The sequence below is a fragment of the Haliotis cracherodii genome, unplaced genomic scaffold (assembly GCF_022045235.1).
Source record: "Haliotis cracherodii isolate W230 unplaced genomic scaffold, xgHalCrac1.p SCAF_2, whole genome shotgun sequence".
NCBI lineage: Eukaryota > Metazoa > Mollusca > Gastropoda > Lepetellida > Haliotidae > Haliotis > Haliotis cracherodii.
In genome coordinates, this window is record NW_027266275.1 from 62,664,350 (window position 1) to 62,686,612 (window position 22,263).

Sequence of the window (22,263 nt, forward strand, 5' to 3'; positions counted from 1 at the left end):
GTAAATATGCATTATTGTGAAACTTCCAATTTCTCTGCATAATGCTCATGTAAATATGTTGTGTTTATTCATTCATTCATTCATTCATTGGGCTCTGTAGGAAAGCCATGACTATACATGTATGTCACACTCCGAAATTACGGGAGGAAAGAAAGATCACTCACTCACTCACTCACTCACTCACTCACTCACTCATTGAGCTCTGTAGGAAATCCCTGACTATAATTGTATGTCACATAGAAAGAAAGATCATTCATTCATTCATTCACTGAGTTCTGTAAGAAATCTCTGTACATGAGTTGTTGTATGTTCATCATTTGTTTACAAGAGATGCAGATAAGTGAGTGCGGCTACAGTCTGTACCTGCTCAGTGGACATCTTCATCTTCAACCATACCAGCTCTGGACAGCTGAGAAATACATCGCTGAATACACATTACAGTTCATTATTAATTAAAACCTGTACGTTAATTACTTACTGATTTGTCACAGGTCCCTGTCTTGGTGGGTGGAACAAGGTGAAGCTCAACTTTTGGTCGTCGTGGTTTCCTGGCTTTGAATTTGAGTATGTCCATCATATGCATGACAAACGGGATGCAGGCGATGAACACTAGAGCAACAACGCATCTCTTCAGCTTGAACCTCATTTTGGAATGTGTGACGAAATACTGCCGTTATCTGAAAACAGAAACGCGTGTTAGTCGTGCTTACATCTCACAGTTACACGCCTGTATGCAATGACTCGTCCCTGGTTTTGCCAGACGCGATGTACAGGTTATACGAGTTGTGGAATCTGGTCCGACTACAGAGAACTTTGGGTAATCCGAAGAAGCAATTACTCACACACATCAAACTTTTGTTGGTAAATGACGTTGTCTGAAAATCTAATTGTAGTTACAAGAACCGAAGCTGTATTGCCGACCACAGTTTGACTTACATACTACTCTGCTACTCAATGTTCGGAATATTGACCTTTTCTTTGTGTATTGCGTTTCCTATTCTAGTTATTGCACACGCGAACAAAAGAATGCCATGTCGGAAAAAAAGCTGGTTCATTGACAGAACATATCAAACCGACAACTGAACTCGCGGAGCGTCTTCCGAGTGGATTATGTCACATCGCAATAATATGTCTGATATAGTCGAATTAAAAAAAAACCTTAATGTATGCAATATATCATTTATGACGATGTAAGTTTATGATCTAAGTAGAATCCTTATCGAATTATTTCCTCGTGTTTGCTTCGTTTTGTACTTTTGAACTAATTTTGTAATGTTAATTTTTCCCTTTGATGTGAGGCCGATCACATGACGCGAAATTGACGTCCGTAATCATAACAGCAACAAATGACCCAGGGATGTTTAATTAGGACTTGAATAAAACTTTCTAGGACTGCCATTATCCGGGCGCAGTCCCCCTTTTACGCTGGCATGCTCTAACTAAAATACTGTTCAATGTATGACAGTAACTGCCTTGTATTTAGCTCGCAAGTGTTACAGGTCGACGTAGATATCTATAACGGAAACTGTCACTTCGTTTCCGTGTCTGCTTTAGTCGAGGCTTAAAATTGACGCATTCTAGTGTTACGCTTTACACACACTTCCTTGTCGACCACATCATCAGCGACATTGACAAATATCAGCGCACACAGCCAGAACGCAACGTTGAATACAAGAGCTTGTCATAAACACAGCGGCCTCATGATTGCAACAAAATGATAAATATTTGACATATGGATTCACAAATGGTCCATAACTGCTACTGGTTATATTCCTCGTAGGATTACGGATCATACTGCTGATGAGAGAACAGAATCACATGTTTTATATACAAGTAACTCCGATACTCGACACTAGAGTAAGCTACTGACACACAGCCTGTATATACGCATCCTTTAAGAAACATTCCAACTGGGATTTGAATTGCTTGCGTTTTGTCCGCATTTATTGTGCATTTATTTCAAGTGATATGAATAAACGACACATATGTTCGTATTTTATTGCTGTCTAATGTTTTAAAGTGGGTTTATTGTCTCGTGAATGCATTATTTAGACCGCTGAGTACCGACAAGAAGCGCTTTCCCTTTCAATGTGCAATGAGGATGTAACGGTACACGGTAGGTCAGCGGCACATCCCAAGCACACTGGAGCAGTACGTGCAGCCCGTGCTCTCACGTAGATCCACCATGCGCAAGCACAATAGTCCTTGAGGGAAGGCCCGGGCATTGTGTCTACATCACGTTCTTGATATTTCCAAGAAGCTACCACCAACTACACAATCAATACATCAATGCATAGCGTTTCTTGAAAAGCATATATTATATATGTTAAAGGTTCATATCTTTGATTTTAGGGTGGCATTTAGCTTACGATTGCTGCCATGTTTACATTAAAGTTATGTCCAAACTTCCTTGTAGTTTTGGAGTGTAGTGAAATGTATTACAAATGTTCAGAAGTTAACGAGTGAGTAAGTGGTTTAACGCCGCTGTTAACATTATTCCAGTTGTATCACGGCGTGTCAACTTAATGTGGGAGGAAAGCCCGAAGTGATGCAGGTCTCATACGTTTACCACTTCGGAGAAACCCACGAGCACGGGTACGGTGCTGACAAACCTAGAAACATAATCGGGGTGAACCGGGATTCGAACCCACAATCATAGGTTTCTGGCGTGTCTGCACAGCGAATCGCGGCGCCTTAGACGACTGGGCCCCCCAGAAGTTAAATTAAATATATTTTGTGATGTGATTTTCTGTTCAATCCCCATTACGCATCAAAACGACATCCAAGTTTTCAGGAGGTTCTTAAGGCATCTTCCTTCTTGAAGGATCACACTTGTCCGTTATCAAAGTTTAACGATGGAACTTTTAGAGAGGTTGCGTTGAGACACGTAACGTTAAAAATATGCACATGATGTTCCACGAATATTTCGCCGACACCTGTGGTCATCTCTGATGTTCAGTGCACAGTTCATACCATTTTCACCGTTATTTTGCCTTAATGCCCAATGGGAAATGTTTCGTCGGATAATCGAGACGGGTTATTCTCTGGCATTGACTTTGCATATTTACAAATAGAGTTGGCATGTACCGGCATAACATACCGCTCGTGTAGGTCCATGCATAACGTCAAACAAGAAGATCGTATACATGTACGTGACATCAACTGCCAATTTTGCGTATGTACAAGTAGGATTAGTATATTGGGTGATGTTATGGTGAATACGGTCAACAGACTGAGAAATGCAATCATACATCTAACACACAACCCCACTCAAGCAGAAACAGTGGCGTGTATGTTGTTTTTTCTGCATGGGATTAAAGATGACATGTAATGTCATACTGTTAGTCTTAACGCTAATTTTCTGTCGTCAATGGGAAAATATGATTTAATGATAGTTACATAAACGTTATGAACTGTTTAAAAATATCCCAAGGTGTCATAAGAGGTCTTAAGACTGTCACATATACCAGAAAAATATTTCATTGTCAAACTGTTTGAAGGCGCCATATAAATTGTGCATTTATACATGATAACGTCTGCCCTTGGGGTATTACAACTTGGCTGACATCTTTATTGCTATTTTCTTTTACGGGCGGAAGTTGAGTTACGTTTTGGCGTGATAATATATTTCCTTGTTTATATATATATATATATATATATATATATATATATATATATATATATATATATATATATATATATATATATATACATATGTTACAGGAAACAAGTATAATCAGTGATTAAGTCTAATGACTGAAAATTTCAGTGATTATGTCTAATAACTGATTCACTCGGTGGTTATGTCTAATTACTGAAATCTTCAGTAATTAGACATAATCACTGAAATGAACCAAGGAATTTTATACTTGTTTACTGAAAGCATAATTATTCCTGCCTTGTTTTTATAATGTGTGCTAGTTTTGAAATTAGATTAGCTATCAAAGTAAATACAACCTCCTGTAACCAGATACCTTACACAAAAATCACAGAAATAAGCTAAAACAGATAAAATCTTTTATTTCATAAAATGGTATGACGTGAATGGTATGACAAATAGCAGTCAGATGGACACTCAGGAATGTTTGTTTGCACATGAAAGACTTGAATGACATCTAGAATTACATTGCATCTTGGCCTTAAAACATTTGCAGCGATTTGCAGTTGAACCGCTTGACGCAAAGAGAGTGTTCAATCGGTATTGAAATCGTCGGCATTATACAGTTTGGTTTGGTTAAGTAATTAGACATTACCACCGAGTGAATCAGTTATTAGACATAATCACTAAAATTTCCAGTTATTAGACTTAATCACTGATTATACTTGTTTCCTGTAACATATGTTTTGATTTATATGGACAACTAGCGAAGCCTTCTCAAATGTTGTTACAACACATGATTCTGTTTGTTTACAGGAAACAAGTATAATTAGTGATTAAGTCTTAGGTCTAATAACTGAAAATTTCAGTGATTATGTCTAATAACTGATTCACTCGGTGGTTATGTCTAATTACTGAAATCTTCAGTAATTAGACATAATCACTGAAATGAACCAAGGGATATATATATATGTTACAGGAAACAAGTATAATTAGTGATTAAGTCTTAAGTCTAATAACTGAAAATTTCAGTGAACCCCAATGTGTACGATACAATACGTCATAGTTCTCTAAATGTTATGACGTCACGTAACTATATGTTACTACTTCATGTCCGTTATTCAGTTATGGCCTGATGAGACTCCATCAGGCCTCGTACGTGGTACGAGTTGAAAGCGCTAGCCAATTAAAACTGTGTTCAATCTTACTCCACTTATTTAATTACTACTATATTGTGCCTGAGAGTTAGAACTTTACTGTGCTTTGCGTATATATATATATATTGTTAATTTATCATTTGTCATGTATTGGTAGTAATGGTACTGTCATTATCAGACACTTTACATTTTGTAAGATCAAAAGTACTTGTTCCAGAAATGATGACCTACATTATCCTGATAGATCACATGTCACAGATTTGACAAAATAACGCCAACTCCCCATGAGACGTAGTCCCAAGACAAAACACGTTCAGTCCTGGCGATGTGAGGCGGAATCACGCCCAGCGAACTCTCATCATCAAGATAGTGTGAAAAGAACGCTACTCCCCGTCAATCAAGTCTTGTTAATTGGAGCTGACATTTATATGACTAGTCAAGTCTATTTCCCGTGAAAGAATTCCAGATAGAGCCACTGAGTGGGTTATTGCAAGCTCCGACTGACGGCCTTAATCCAGCGATCATTAATTGCATATTGTCAATTGCCGTCAGCTGTCGATAATTTGGTGACTTACGATGACAAGGACACGCACCTTATGGAGTATATTGCGCTGGGATACACTTATAATGTTACAGATTGCAATATGATGAAAATGACTTGTTTCGATGCTGCGACATTTGAATTTAGTTTTGACAGGCGTGCATATTTAACTACTCACATGAAAATAAATCAGTAGAGAAAAGGATTGGTTGGTTGGTTGGTTGTTTAACGCCGCACTCAGCAATATTCCAGCTCTATGATGGCGGTCTGTAAATAATCGAGTCTGGACCAGACAATCCAGTGATTAATATCATGAGCATCGATCCACGCAATTGGGATCGATGACATGTATCAACCAAGTCAGCGAGCCTGACCACGCGATCCCGTTAGTCACCTTTTACGACAAGCTTAGTCGCCTTTTACGGCAAGTATGGGTTGCTGAAGACCTATTCTACCCCGGAATCTTCACGGGGCGTAGAGAAAAGGAACGCATAGTCAACGTAGACATCGCAAGGTGTATTCCACAATCACAGCGGGTGAATAGCCACTCGCGTTAGAACAGGCTCTACCACACGACTTACTTTGAACGGTGGACTTGACCCATTATCATTGAAACTCAACTGACTGGAACGCTGCTCATAATATTAATGACAGGTGTGCTTGGTCCAAACTCGATTATTAAATATAAAACGTCAAGGCGAGAGAATAATTAGTCTCGATTATCTTCCGAAACAGATTTCTTTGAGCGTTTACGCAAATCAGTGGTGAATGTTATATGAATGGACACCAGGTGTTCGCGAAAAGTGCAAGCATGTCCTGCTCTCCAGCCGTGTCAACCTAGATATACTTCTTACTGCAGCGTCACAATATTTAAAACTGAACATTCGTTAAACATTCGAAAAGAAAATCTTCCGCCCCCATATCTTGATTCAACCAAACTGAATCATTTAAACGGAAAATACTCACGAATGCCCTTTGAACACTTACAATAGCTTTTTATTCATACGATGGAAACAGGCAGTTATTTCCCGTATATTCAATTATTGTTCTGTCGATAATGCAAAACAGTGCGCCTACAGAGTCACGATTAATACAGATTTCAGCGACTCTTTACAACCTTCCGAAGAGCAGAGGAAATGCTTCCCTTAAATTCAAACTGCACATAACAATTCATAGTTCTACAAGTGATTTCCAGATTTTTTTATGCTTTAAATTTAATATGTGTGTCTATTTGTATAATATATAGAGGATATTTCATGTGTCGAGTGAAATATCTCCTGTTTCGCCGTCACGAGATGAGAAAACATGCTATTTCACGAGATACATGGAATATCCTAGTTATTATATACTTTTTTGTGTAGTCGTCTACCGGAAAATGAAATTATTTCATTACAAATATATAACCTTGAAACGTAAATTCTCCCCACCTAAAACACAGGGACGTTCACCACCCCTGCTATTTGCGACTTAAAAAGAAGTTTCGTGTTTGCAAAATCGTAAAAAATATAAACCAAAGTAACAAAACATATTTAGGGTAACGATAATTCTTCATCATGCATTTGATATGATTATATACAAAGTATATAAAGTATTCTTAATATCTACGAGACAGCTGTTGGAAGCGAAAGAATATACGCTGGTCAAGTAACAAAAATGGCGGCAAGAAGCGATATTAACTCCATAAATGACCATCAGTCATTATTTTGCCTTGTCAATGTTGAACTAACATTAAAATAAGGTCAACAGTTTGTGTGCGGGCGAGACACTTACAATAAAGGGAGACAATGTGTTGGGAGGTAACTCTTGTATGACATAGTTTTACGTCAAAGTGTTACGTTCACTGCAGTGAAATAGCATGTGTTGTGTTAACTGTAACAAAAATATCACTTTTTCTCAACTTAAGAATAAATAGATTCTCGACTTGCTCCTGAGTGTTCAGTCGAATGAAGTCTCTAAAGTTAGCCGAAAGGAAATGTGGAATGGCATGTACGTTTGTAAACAGGAATCGAGGCATCTATTCAGCTGACATTTGCTTTTAAAAAGATAATTGAATAACCTACAAACTCCATAACAACCTCACAAGACTAACGGACGAAGTATACGAACATATACGATATTAAATATACATTACTAGTCCATCAGATTGTGAAGTTTAACCGCAATGACAAATTGGTAGGAGCTCGGCACTTGACATTTCAAATCCGCTGTCATTGTTTTGCCATTACTTGATGCTGGAAGGGTTCTGGCCACATTTATGAAATAACGATTGCCCCTTGCATTGTCACACAAAATATTCATGTTGTGATCCTATTTCAATAATGTATATGTAATGCAAGTGAGGGTTCTTCAGTCAGATCTTTAAGGTGAAATCTAAACCTTCCGCTGTTTCCCTTGACTATAATGAAGATGGTACAGGAATGCAGGGAAAGGTTGTTTGTTTGTTTGTTGTTTAACGCCGCACGCAGCAATATTCCAGCTATATGACGGCGGTCTGTAAATAATCGAGCCTGGACCAGACAATCCAGTGATTGATATCATGAGCATCGAGCCACGCAATTGGGATCGATGACATACGTCAACCAAGTCAGCGAGCCTGACCTCCCGATCTTACGACAAGCATAGTCACCTTTGACGGCAAGCAAGGGTTGCTGAAGACCTATTCTACCCCGGATCTTCACGGGTCACAGTTGGGATAATCGACACACATGAAGTCCATCGAGAGATTATTTGCATTTAAATGAACATGACTTTGTCGTAAAATATATGCATATTATTATATACAATTACACGATAAGAACATATCTTAAAATATATAAAACCGCTTACGACACTACTTGCCAACACGTTTGGTCATTATACTGTAACTTACACAAATGTCAATCGGCGTTAAATGATCTTCTCACGCTTGCAAAAATGATTTTTAAAGAGGCAACAATTTATACTTATAATCGTGTTACAACGTGAAATGCTTCTGTATACTTGAAGTATAAGTCTGTACTCAAGAGTGCACGTTGAATGTTCAGTATCCTTCGCATCATCGTTTACAATCCACCCCAGATGATGATGGTCTAATGTAGTGGTATGTCCGAAATCTTTCGTTAAAACTATTTTATATTACCGACAGCGCAACATACATCTGATAATATAGCATGCATCATATCGGAATACTGCTGAGTGAGTCGTTAAACAACAAACAAATAATGTATCTGAAAGTTCATAATTATTAATACTATAAGATATGGCTATACGATCTGTATGAGTGAGTGAGTTTGGTTTAACGAAGCTTTTAACAGTATTCCAGTATCACGGCGTGTCAGCTTAATGTGGGAGGAAAGCCCGAAGTGATGCAGGTATCAGACGTTTACCACTTCGGTGAAATCCAATGGTGCTGACAAACCTGGAAACATAATTGGGGCGAATCGGGATTCGAACCCACAATCATAGGTTTCTGCAAAGCGAATTGCGGCGCCTAATATTAGACGACAGTCCCCCGATCTGTATGAAGAACCCAAGGTTGACTGCAGAGAACATAAGAACTTGACTAGTTCTGATTATGAAACAAATTAATTCAAGCTAGTGTTATTTTGGAACACGTGTCTAAAAATGTTTTGGAGCATTTTTGACTGCTAAAATTTATGAGCGAGTGCGAATCAGTTTCTTACTCTTCACTGCGTGTATGCAGCTGATAATGACTTCCACTTGTGGTGGATTCCAGCATCGATCACGGGTTTTACTGCGTTCAAACGCGTCTGAACTGCCAATCCGTTGACTCTTGAAATCGACATGAGCATCCATCATTAACGTCACAAACATTACAATTGTATCCAGTTAGCATATCCTGTTGTCGTTGTCAGCGGATGATTGATATAATTCATTTTCCGGTGTAAATCTCAATTGTTGTTGTCATACGTAACGACACCTCATGGTATTCAGGAATTAAAAGGTAGCTCAGTTGTTACAAATTTTACAGGTTTGCCGGCGTCTTTGATACGACCAACTATGATGTATTGACAAAACCAAAAGTGTTGACGTTCTGACACCAGCATCTTCAGTATAAACTATTTGTACAGAGATGGTCTGCGTTCGGTAGGCATGACAGAGTGAGTGAGTGAGTGAGTTGGGTTTAACGCCGCTTTTAACAGTATTCCAGTTATATCACGGCGTGTCAGCTTAATGTGGGTGGAAAGCCCGAGGTGATGCAGGTCTCAGACGTTTACCACTTCGGTGAAACCCACGAGCACGGGTATGGTGCTGACAAACCTTGAAACATAATCCGGGCGAACCGGGATTCGAACCCACAATCATAGGTTTCTGGCGTGCCCAAGGGACGCAACTCTGCACAGCGAATCGCGGCGCCTTAAACGACTGGGCCACCCGTGCCCCCAGGCATGACAGAATCCTTGGACCGTCAAGTTGGATCCCGAATTAGTCTTTATTTCTTTTCATGTGTTTTCATCACATTTATCGTGCCCGCTTCGTGTGGGTTAACCCGTTTCGTTTGTTTATTTGTTGTTTAACGCAGTATTCCAGTTATATGACGGTGGTCTGTAAATAATCGATATCTGGACCAAGCAATCCAGTGACTGACATCATAAGCATCGATTCATGACACGATGACATGCATCAACCAAATCACCGAGCCTGACCACCCGATCCCGTTAGCCGCCACTTACGACAAGCATGGTCGCCTTTTACGGATAATGGGTTGCTGAAGACTTATTCTATCCCGGATCTTCACGGGTCTTTGAACAATATTCCAGTTAAATCACTAACACAGCTGCGATTCGCGAGGAAACATCACCAAGATACTGCGGCCAAATGTACTTGGATTATATCAACGCGAGTGAGTTGGGTTTATCAATGCGTTGAACAGTATTCCAGTTATATCACGGCGTGTCAGCGTGGAAGCCCGAAGCATTGCATGTCTCAGACGTTTACCACTTACATAAAAACCACCAACACGGGTATCGTAATGACAATCCTAGTCATCTAATCGAGGAGAACCGGGAATCGAACCCAAGAGTACAGGTTTCTGGCGTGCCTAAGGGATGCAACTCTGCATGAATTGCGGCGCCTTAGACGACTTGCCCACCCGTGACCCTAAATATGAAACGAACTGACATGGGAGGTGACGGTCTAATCGTTCGTGGCTAAAATGCCTACTTGAAAACAAAAGAAATAATACGATAATATCCACATGTCCACACACCCAAATAAACTTTAGACATTAGAAAGTGTAGAAAATCGTTATCAAATCCGGTCCTCGGCCAAGGACCATGGGATAATGATTGTTATGATGAAAGGGCAGCCTGAAGCCGGGATGGTAAATTGGGATGCAGAACAGACAGATCGTGAGGGACTCCGGTCTATCTGGTGTCCGTCCTGTAGCCTTATTGACATGATATTTGACTGCCGCATAGCGCTAGGCCGACAATCACGGTGCGTAGCTCATCCGCGCGGTATAATCTGAAGTCGCAATGCCCCATTAACTATATAACACGTGCGTTGGGCACACACCGCAGTAATAATCTAGATATCATCGATCTCGATGTCTCTCAACATCCAGCACCAAATGAATCTATGACTGAAATCATCAAATCTGAAAACTACTATAGACATTTGTTATCGACATGATAAATATGTCAAACTAACAATTAACATGTGTTAAGTGTGATGTATGTAACTCACCTCCAGGCTGAAATCGATGAGCCAGTGCTGCAGTACAATCTGAGAGATCAATTCCAGTAGCAACTGACTGATGCCCGACCACATACATCAATCAATGTTCATATCACAGACAGCCGAAATTGACATCGGTTTTTAAATGCCATGTAAGTGTACCAGCGCGCTTCTGTCTGAGCTACGGGAATTGTTACTCCGTGCGTCCGGCTACCGTCCGGTTTAGGTCCGAAGAGTGGCCGCAGTTCGTTCCATGGTTCGTCATAAGACAGCATAACGCTGTATCGAATGAAGCGCTACACGTACCGACATGGTGCATTGTCGATGTACAAAGACATTGCAGTGATCAATAGAGTTGCCAACAGTGACAGACCGCACTCTATGGTGGACGCACTACCTTGCTGAGCGTCGCTCCACTGAACGAGGAAATGAAATTACACGCATATGTCACGGCCTAAGGGTCAAGCGAACTGGATATATGTATATATTCCTCAACTGGTTTTATCACAAGGGGTATCGCATCCGTATAATCTATTCCGTATCGTGTCAACAACGAGTTCCTAAGTACACGGAGTATTATACAAAAGTACACAGGCTTCGGTATTTCAGTGTTGCCTCGCTGTACGGCATATACGCTCTACACTTAAACGAGCAAAGTACATCCTGGAAAGAAAATGTGCGTCCATCTAAAAAGCCTCGCATGTTAATTATTGATACTGATTGATCTCAAGGGAGTTTTCAGGACGCTACTGGCGGTTAATGATGCATGATTGCTACATAAACACTTGTAATACGTTTCAGATTAGGGTACATTTCCCATTGTAATGAATCCTCGAATGGAAAAAAATAAACACTGGCCTAATCTCGCAAAGTAATCTAACGAGAACGATTGCACTAAAATAAGTCCCACGGCATTTAGTTTCATATTTGGGGTAAGGGGTGGCCCAGTCGTCTGAGGCGACGCGATTCGCTGTGCAGAGTTGCGTCCCTTGGGCACGCCAGAAACCTATGATTGTGGGTTCGAATCCCGCTTCGCCCCGATTACGTTTCAAGGTTTGTCAGCACCATACCCGTGCTCGTTGGTTTCACCGAAGTGGTAAACGTCCGAGACCTGCATCACTTCGGGCTTTTCTCCCACATTAAGCTGACACGCTGTGATATAACTGGAATACTGTTAAAAGCGGCTCAAAACACGGTTCATCCCGATTATGGTTCTAGGTTTGTCATCACCATACCCATGGAAATTTCTAGGACTTATATTACCCCCGAATTCAAGCTGACACGTCCTGATATTACTGGAATACTGTTCAAAGCAGCGTTAAACCTAACCCACTCACTTGTTTCCCATGTTAATGAAGTTTAGACGAATACGTCAGTGAGTGAGTAATGTTAAATACCAACTCGAACATTATTTTAGTTAAAATTCCAAAGTGATGCAGGTCGAAGACGTTAATCATGGCGATTATGGGATTCGAATAATCGATCAGCGGATCCTGGTACGACAAAGGAACGTATAAAGGTCCTCTTTAGAATTGATTACATACATATATAATTTGTGGTATCTCTTAATAAGTACAAATTAAGTTGGTTCTACGCGAAAACTGCCCTGTTGAACCACTCCTGTTAAATAAGGTATAATTGTAAATAAAAAGCGACAAAGACATTTTCATAATCATGTGGTGTCCCCCGTTGTGATATTGCTGGGGTATTGCTAAAAAACGCATAGAAACCATACTCACTCACTCACTCACTCACGTGAAAAGGTGAACGCATCCTGGGTCACATGTGCCACTCGTCACAAACACATGCAATGGCAAGTCAATTGTTCACCTAAAACATTTCGCACAAGTCAAAATAGGGATTTGCATCGGTCATAATTTTTGCCTGATGCGTCTGATCAAACAAACTTTTAGCAAATGAAATATTCGTAGAAGAGTTCAAAAGAGGCTCAAAAGCTGTGAAATGTTAACACCAAAGACTGGAGCTGCTGGAATATTGCTCGACATCAGGGGAAAATTATCCCTCTTGTCATACAGTCTTGACCCGTGAAGATCCGGGGTAGAATAGGTCTTCAGCAACCCATACTTTCCGTAAAAGGCGACCATGCTTGTCGTAAAAGGCGACTAACGGGATCGGGTGGTCAGGCTCGCTGACTTGGTTGATGCATGTCATCGTATCCCAATTGCGTGGATCGATGCTCATGATATCAATCACTGGATTTTCTGGTGCAGACACGATCATTTACACGCCGCTGTCATGTAGCTGTATTATTGCTGAGTGCGGCGCTAAACAACAAACAAACAAACAAACAAAATCATACAGTCTTGTGGAGAGTTTTAGTCACACTGACTCGTTTTGCATAGATCTAAATACTTGCTTTTACTTGTCTATTTTATTTCTTGTTCAGATGGGTAAATCAGTGGAAGGGAATTGGCTATTTGAGCGTTATGGAACGACATCAGGTCTTCGATATACCTGAAGCTTAAGTTACACTTCTTAGCCAAATTCCCTTGTATTGGCGTTTGCCAATCCGAGCACAAAGAAACAGCTCCGCCAGAATGAGAACCCAGTTAGAGACCATGCGGATGCCTACTTATTGTCTAAATGTCTTATTCCAAAATAACACATCGATGTTATCAATGAGGAAGTTCAGCATTTCACGTATCATTTTCTCAGTAAACGTCATATGACATATTTTTCAGTTTTGACAAATTGTCCTGAACCTCTGAAGATAGAGAAACGTAACTATACCTATGGCGCGATTAATGACAATGTTCAAAGGATGAAGGAATGAGTGAGTGAGTTGGGTTTAACACCGCTTTTAACAGTATTCCAGTTATATCACGGCGTGTCAGCTTAATGTGGGAGGAAAGCCTGAAGTGATGCAGGTCTCAGACGTTTACCACTTCGGTGAAACCCACGAGCACGGGTATGGTGCTGACAAACCTAGAAACATAATTGGTGCGAACCAGGTTTCGAACCCACAATCATAGATTTCTGGCTTGCCCAAGGGACGCAACTCTGCACAGCGAATCGCGGCGCCTTAGACGACTGGGCCACCCGTGCCCCCTATGAAGGAATGAAGAGTTTATGGGACAGTAGTGTGCAAAGTTAAAAACACATAACACCTACGTTATTTTCTGAGATTTAATCTTCTGCATAGTATTAATCCACTTGTCTTTCCGTGGATATACAGAAATTCCTTCCTAGATTGTTTAAAAGATCAAGGTTAATCTTTGAGACAGACTTTGGTGGTAAATTTGCTGGACCCGGCAATTAATCTCTCTTTGTACGGATTTTATAGCGCCTTGGAACCCAGAACAAAAGTAACAGACATGTCTTCGGGTTGTAGAATCAAGTCATGATGATTGGACATGATGATTGAACATCTCAAGTAATAATGTCTAAACCTGATGGGTTACCTTTCGTTAATGATTATATACAATTTAGTATCTCTTGTTTTGTAATTGCAGACTCTAGCTCATTATGAGGTGCGGCTTGGTCTACATTGTCATACACATTCAGTGTAGGTATAAACTCACCTACGTTCAAAGCTGAAACTTGGAACAAATCTTTAAAATATTCGCTCTAAATATCTGCACTGATATATATTTGACAAGGACTTAGCAACGCATGTTTTGAATTTGCCTAAAAATAATTACTGTTATTTAGCGATCTCTGGTGATATGTATCTTCTCTTTTTAAATGAAATACACTGATATAAATATAAATTACCAAAGAAGCTGAACTTTCACAGTTTCCATACCTTCAACAAACAAACAAACAAAGCATAGGTCGTGCTGGTGCATGTGATGACACGTACAGAGGAAGGTGATGTGACCCTGCTCTACAGTGAAGTTATTGATGATGATTTATAAAAAAAGAAAATGAGTCACAAGGTAATTTTCATGTGGCCTTATCTTCGTGTTTACATCTATGAATTTAAGATGTTTTGTCGGACCTATTAACAGCTACTTATGGCGCAGTGGTCTTGACCCCGGGGAAGTGCTGGGGCGTGGTAAGTAGATGCACGTAAAGGCATGTGTTTGTTGTGGGCTTATTTCCCTCCTGTAGTTATAGCAGTCGCCCAGTGAGTGAGTGAGTGAGTGAGTGAGTGAGTGAGTGGGGGAGTGAGTGAGTGAGTGGGGGAGTGAGTGAGTGAGTGAGTGAGTGAGGTTTAAAGCCGCTTCCAACAGTGTTCCAGTTATATCATGGCGTTAAAATGGGCGGAAAGCCCAAAGTGATGCAGACGTTTATCACTTTGGTGAAACCCACGAGCACGACAAACGGCGGTCATACCCCAGTTGTCAAATACCAAAGTTGGTGTGTTTTGGACGGTAGAGTAGAGATGGCTTGTCAAAACATATGAGATTTACCTGTTGTGGTAATGGACCAGTCGTAATAAATTTGATAGACTTAAATGTGTATAATTAAGATCAAAATAAAAAAAAAAGTTTGAAGTAAATGGGTAAAATAAGTGATCTGCACAGATACAAACGGAAAATATATTGTTTTCTTTTCTACCCATAGAAATTTAACTAACGAACCATTACTTACAAAACAACTTAAGTTTGTAAGTTTATTCTCAGCTTCTCACGGAAATATTGATATTTTTCAATTGACATGTTTTACTTAATTGTGCATGTGTTGTCAGAGATATCTGAATTTGTCACAAACATGGTAATTTTCAGAAAGTTAACTTTGTTACATCATAGAGAGGTACGTCCCAGGAACACGTTCAACATCACAGCAAGTGACTCTGACAAAAGTGGCAATATTGACATACGCTTTCAAATTGAGTAAATAACGGTGATTACGTTACAATTTTTAGAATGTACAGATTTCTAAAAAAATATTTTTAAATGTGTCTAAACCAAAATGAACTTGGAACTAATAACAAAATGAGATGCAGAATCAACATATTAAAAAATGTGTTTCTTTTAATGATTTAATATATTTTATTGACAGTTTTGAAACACAGAAGTGAAAATTATTTTCATAAAAACAGGAGAATAGCATGTTTTAGTCAATGACAATAATAAGTCTTATAATTTGATGAGGTGTCTGACAAATGGAATATGATCAAGACTGATCCATTTTATTACTGGGGTAACACGCACTGAAAAGCTACAATGTACATGTACGAACAGAAACATGTAAACTCTGCAAATCGCCACCTATAATAGCTGATGAATTTCATTACTTCTTTAGATGTTAAAACATTTAGTGAATATAGAACCTCTCCCATAGTCGAGAAATACATACATTATTCCAACATCACTAAATTAAAAAACCTCCTTTGTTCAGAAAAGGTAATGATTTTAAGAAGTTGGCAAAATCCTCTCAATCATTGACAAAAATATGAAATAACCAACTAATTTATTTATACTTATGCATACCTTTATGGTATACGAACCTGTGTGTTCTCTTGAACACTATATTGATTTTTCTTATGATATATTGTTATACATTGTGAATAATCATGTGCGTGCACTATCAAGTGTGAATGATCATTCAACGACATGTGTGCGACATATAAATGGGCATATGGGGGTGAGTGTGTTTCGTGACTGGATCCTGTATTAGGAATAAACTTTGTATTTAGCGAGCCTTGGCCCCAAACACACATGCGTGATAACCTCTTTATCATATAATGTCATTCTTCAAATCCGTGCTTGAAAATCGCTTTCCTTCTCTTACAAACATTACCGAAACATTGGAAGTTTTCCTAGAATGTGCGCATTAATATATATTACGTCAGAAGGTAAGTGATGTGTCAGTCGGACAGTGACAGTACCCAATTTAGTTCCAACTGAAATATGTTTCTTATACAGTGGCGAAAGAACATATACGGAAAACAACAATTGCCAGCACGAATTAGTTTTTACTTGTCTGAGAGGTGAGAACACCGGTCACGGAATACCGAGCCGCATAAAACACAGCGTAATGTACACGTGTCTTGTCGGCTGGGCCACCCCTGCCCCTCGTTGGAAATGAGAACATATAAGAGTGACACTTTGAATTTTCGTTGAGGAATCGGTATGAATAAATGTTTGGCCCACTGTCTTACAGTATACGATTTCAATTGAAACTTCCTTATAAATATTGTATGTTCCATGTCAAAGTTTGAAAACGGGGTTAAACTTTAACTTGAAATTCAAGGACATTAAACATGTCTGAAACGACATCTGTCAGTGAATTTTGTAAATGAAAAAAACATTTCTGTGAGAGGATACGAGAAACCTAATAGTATGTAGATTGCGAACCTGTACGTGCACAGAATAACTTCTTTGAGAGGCATTTAGAACTTTGGGTACTAAGTAAGGATAAGATTTATGGATGAACAACTTCTTTATTACAATTAGGAGCGACGTTTCGGCGTAGGTACTAACACCGTTACCGGCCACATACTTGTAAATGGTGTTAGTACCAACACCAAACGTCGCTCCTAATTGTAATAAAGAAGTTGCTCATCCATATATCTTATCCTTACTTACTGTGCACAGAATACCTACAAATGCCAACCCACATCGCCCCAACACACTTGTCCTGCACCATGACCGCGGAATATATTTATTTTATGAAAACAAAATCTAGAAACGCATACAAAAGCAAGTCTAGCCAGCTCAAGCCCTCTCTGTTCCACATAGGGAATTTGTTTTAGTCAAGAAAGATATTGTGTAATATAAGATTTCAGAGACTAAATGTTAGTCTACCAACACACTGGTAGAGCAGTATATACCGAAGTGTCTATACTTCAGACAGAGGTACAAACAAACACTCTATCTGACTTGTCTGTGCCGTCTCTATGCCAACCAAACTATGTCAAGGAATGTACTGAGGGGTGATACGTACACACCCGAGGGCCACGACGAGTGGGGAGAGAGAGGGGAGCTGGGTAGTGAAGCAAAGAGGTCACACCTGGGTCAAAGCTGACATTGTCCAATGCGGTGACATACATTATAACACGGCAAGACACGGCTCGTCGGTTGAAGCGAATCAATAAAGTTCAAGCACAACGATTAAGCAATAATCTAAATAGTTAATTCATTGGCTTGGGCAATCTTATTATAAAAATCGCGGCACCGTGTAACATGTATATACGTAAACCTGATGATTATACAAACGTAAGGGCCATAACTGTTCGAAACCACTTCGGGCTCTCTGTCTATTGATTCAGTTAAAACGTCCCCGTGCAGATGAAATCTGAGACCCAGACCTTTTGAATGTTCTTTGAAAGGAAAACATGCTTCTGATGTATAGACAAATTGAGAGGGAGAAAATAAATACCAAATGTATATATTTGTTTATTCAGTCCACTTGGTCTGTGTACGGATTGACAATAGCTGAGCCCACGTCTTCCCGTTCCGCGACCTTAGCATACGATTAGCATACGATGAAGCTACCAACGAATACGACAATATCAGAGACGTGTTGTTACCTTAGCTGTTTACCTCGTCTTCTGGGCTAGTATTTAGATCAAACATAGTTTCATGGTTATATCGTATTTATCATACTAGATTTGTCATATTTATCATCTGTCTGGACGGACGTCTTAACCCCTTCGGCTTAAATCTAACAAATACGCTTCATGAAGAGCGGCCCCCCACAAACCTGGTTGGTTATCTTACCAGTGAAATGGTGCGATATTAAGGCATTTCCCGATGAACGAAATAACCTTCGGTTGCGATCTTTATATAATCGTTCCAACCTGTAGTAGTCCGAATGTAGGAGTGTCTGGATCAACAGTGTCCGGAAAATTTAAACAGTTTCGGGATCAACAGTGTCCGGAAAATTTAAACAGTTTCGGGATCAACAGTTTCCGGATAATTTGAACAGTGTCGGGATCAACAGTGTCCGGAAAAATTATACAGTGTCGGGATCAACAGTGCCCTGATAATGTAAACAGTATCGGGATCAACAGTTTCCGGATAATTTAAACAGTGTCGGGATCAACAGTGCCCTGATAATGTAAACAGTGACGGGATCAACAGTGCCCTGATAATGTAAACAGTGACGGGATCAACAGTGCCCTGATAATGTTAACAGTGACGGGATCAACAGTGCCCTAATAATGTAAACAGTGACGGGATCAACAGTGTTCGGATAATTTAAACAGTGTCGGGATCAACAGTATCCGGATAATTTAAACAGTGTCGGGATTAACAGTGCCCGGATAATTTAAACAGTGTCGGGATTAACAGTGCCCGGATAATTTAAAAAGTGTCGGGGTTAACAGTATCCGGATAATTTAAACAGTGTCGGGATTAACAGTGTCCGGATAATTTAAACAGTGTCGGGATTAACAGTGCCCGGAAAATGTAAAGTAAACCGTGTCGGAATCAACAGTGTCCGGATAATCAAAACATTGTCGTGACTAACAGTGTCAGGATAATCAAAACATTGTCGGGATTAACAGTGTCGGGATCAACACTGTCCTAATCTACAGTGTCGGTGATCAACGAGGTTGCAATGTAATTCCAACCATGGTTAATACTTTTCGAAGAACCTTTAATCCTTAACCTGATACGTTAAAATGTGTCAATATCATTGAATCACAAATCCCACAAAGGATTAATAAATGTAAGGTTTTAACTTTACTTGAAAATAAATATGACAGCCTCAAAATTAACAGAATTACATGAACGCACACTTTTATTTAACGAAATGTTTACTTTACGGATTGCAGTTAACACTTGTTTGAAACTTGACCCAGATAAGACCAGAAGCCCTGATCCACCCTGAAGCGACTTCGTCCGTAAATAACCCGTGAAAACAAGATACCACGCCCACATCCACGAAGGTGCCTGAATATAACACAAAATCTCACTACCCGGATTGGGAAATTAAATGACGGCGAATATAATGAAGGGAGTGTAAGATTTGTGAAGTGTTATTGTTGTAACCAGGTTCTCTTACACATCTGGGCGGCAGTGCATTTCTTTGCCGTTGTGCGCTGGCGTAGGCAGAGTTGCCGGCCTTGACATATTACACTATTCACTCTGGTTGCAGTCATAAATGCACGTTTGGTGGTTGCCAGGAGCAACACAAACTGAGTGAGCGTTAATTTGACATACAGGATCTCGAGTCTCCTTTATGTTGCAGGTCGATGTCAGCAGGTATTGAACTGTCAGCCCTGGCAGTCCCCAGAAAATGACGGTGCAAGTTGTTTTTTACATTCTTATTTTTCTAACTTAAAGAGATTTTTCGGATCAGGTTACTAGGTTTTATAATGTTTGTTTGGTCATAGATTGAAATGTAAAATATTTGCCATAGCGACCCATGTAAACCAACTTGGTGTCATGGTTCATGACTTTGGGAAGAAGTCAATTTAGCTGTTGGCTGTATCGCTAAAAGGCCATCACAATTACAATTTTCTGCAAAATGTCAAATCCATCACATTGTGAACCTCCTCGTAAACATCTGGTGTCATAATTGATTTCTTTGATTCCATCCTTTCATATAATTTTTACCGCTTTTTAGCCTTTTACACCCAATGGAATCGGTTATGGTTCATAATCCAGACTGGTTACTCTCTGGCGTTGACGTTTTAAATGTATCACACCTGCAGTGGATTATGAAATGAAATACAGTAAACTACGGTTATAACGAACTCAAAGAGATCACAAATTTTAGTTCGTTGTAGCCGTGGTTCGTTATATGCATATATACAGCATAACTACAGCAAATAGTCGGGACAAAAAAGTAAGTTCGTTATATCCGTCAGTTCGTTATAAGCGTGTTCGTTATAACCGTAGTTTACTGTTTATCGAAAACACAAACGTTGTCGTTATCTGCACACTTTGATCTAACTACGTTTACAGTGCCTGTGGATATTATGTAGACTTAATATTGGACAGGCGATCAAAAGTACCATTGTCCGATGTTCGATTACGCCACTCTAAGAGTCAGGCAATCTATTTATCCCTTTTATTGTACGGGGTGGTCGGGTAGCCTAGTGGTTAAAGCGTTAGCTCGTCACGCCGAAGACCCGGGTTCGATTCCCGACATGGGTACAATGTGTGAAGCCTATTTCTGGTGTCCCCCGCCGTGATATTGCTGGAATATTGCTAAAAGCGGCGTAAAACCATACTCACTCACTCACTCACTTACTTTTATTGCACAAATTGACGTTAGTGTGCATTCGGTATAACATTATATGTTGCAACAGGATCCCTCAGGATACGTGAGGTTTTATGCGTCTCGCCTTGCCTAACAAGGGACGCATACAACCCCAAGTGATCCTGCCTCAACGAATTTATCTTACCGACATATTTTAATGTGACATTGTAGAGGAATTAACACAGATTTAAAATTGATAGAAAACAGCTGTTCGAATCAGCTGAGGTCAATTTGTGCTTTGTCGGGTGATTTCCATTGACTCGGAAAAAGCGGGGTATAAGGGATTTATTCTGCGTAACAGAAATCCACGTGCAGCCTGTATTGCTTCTGGCGGGGTATAAGAGATTTATTCCCACGCTGACAAATTTATTACCCTCCAAGGCGGGTTACACAGTATTTTATCGAGATCGCGTGGACCATTCTGATCTCATCATTCTGATCTCATCATTCTGACATGGAGGTATGATAAGTCGTGATGACATTAGCGTCAGGTGCAATACATGAGCAAACACTTTCATAGACAGAACTAAGAATATCTATGGTTTATTCAATCAGGGTATTTAAGCTTGTTTGTACAGTTTGTACAGTGGACTCGTCAGTGAATAGAACTTGTCCCCACCGCATGGCCGTTTCCTGTCAAAATGGGACGACTGACGGGTCTTCTGGTGACAATCCCTACACATCTGAGGCGACGACGTACGATTTGTGAAGATATTCGTCGAAGGCCAGGGATGTTTCTTGCAGTCACTGTTGCTGGCTGGAATCGATTTCGTAGGTGTGTTGGTCGAATCCAGTTGTCTTGTTGATTATTGGTTACGCGTGGCCTGCCACTCCGATGATGGTCTCTGACTGCATTCATCTGTTGACAACGTTGTCATAAACACCAAATGGTGTTTCTGTGGACGTAAAATTGTCTTGCAACGTCACGTTGACTTAATCCTGCTTCAAGCATACCAGTGGCCCGCAGACGCTCATTTTCGGACAGGCATGGCATTTCGTAATGTTGAATAATTGCGTAATTTTGTTGTTTTTCTTAGTGATTATTGTCAGCACGATGCTAAACAATGCATCTGGAATCCCGTTAACGCACATGTCTTTATACCCATTCTTGGGTAGTGAAATGCATAGGGCTTGCATAAAAGTCAACTTTGGCATGGGACGCATGC

General features: G+C 39.9%; 1 protein-coding gene across 3 annotated transcripts in view; it reads right to left on the bottom strand.

Moving 5' to 3' along the window:
* LOC139468335 (lysosomal alpha-mannosidase-like) overlaps positions 1 to 22,263 on the bottom strand; it is an 86,380-nt gene that overhangs the window by 51,707 nt on the left and 12,410 nt on the right. For 2 of the 3 annotated variants that reach the window (XM_071250239.1, XM_071250238.1), the window contains exon 2: positions 479 to 677. In XM_071250239.1, coding sequence (XP_071106340.1) covers positions 479 to 646 — 168 coding nt within the window. In that variant the 5' untranslated portion in view covers positions 647 to 677. Of the gene's footprint in view, positions 1 to 478; positions 678 to 10,984; positions 11,313 to 22,263 lie in introns of those variants that run through there. The other variant, XM_071250240.1, reaches the window with a different exon arrangement.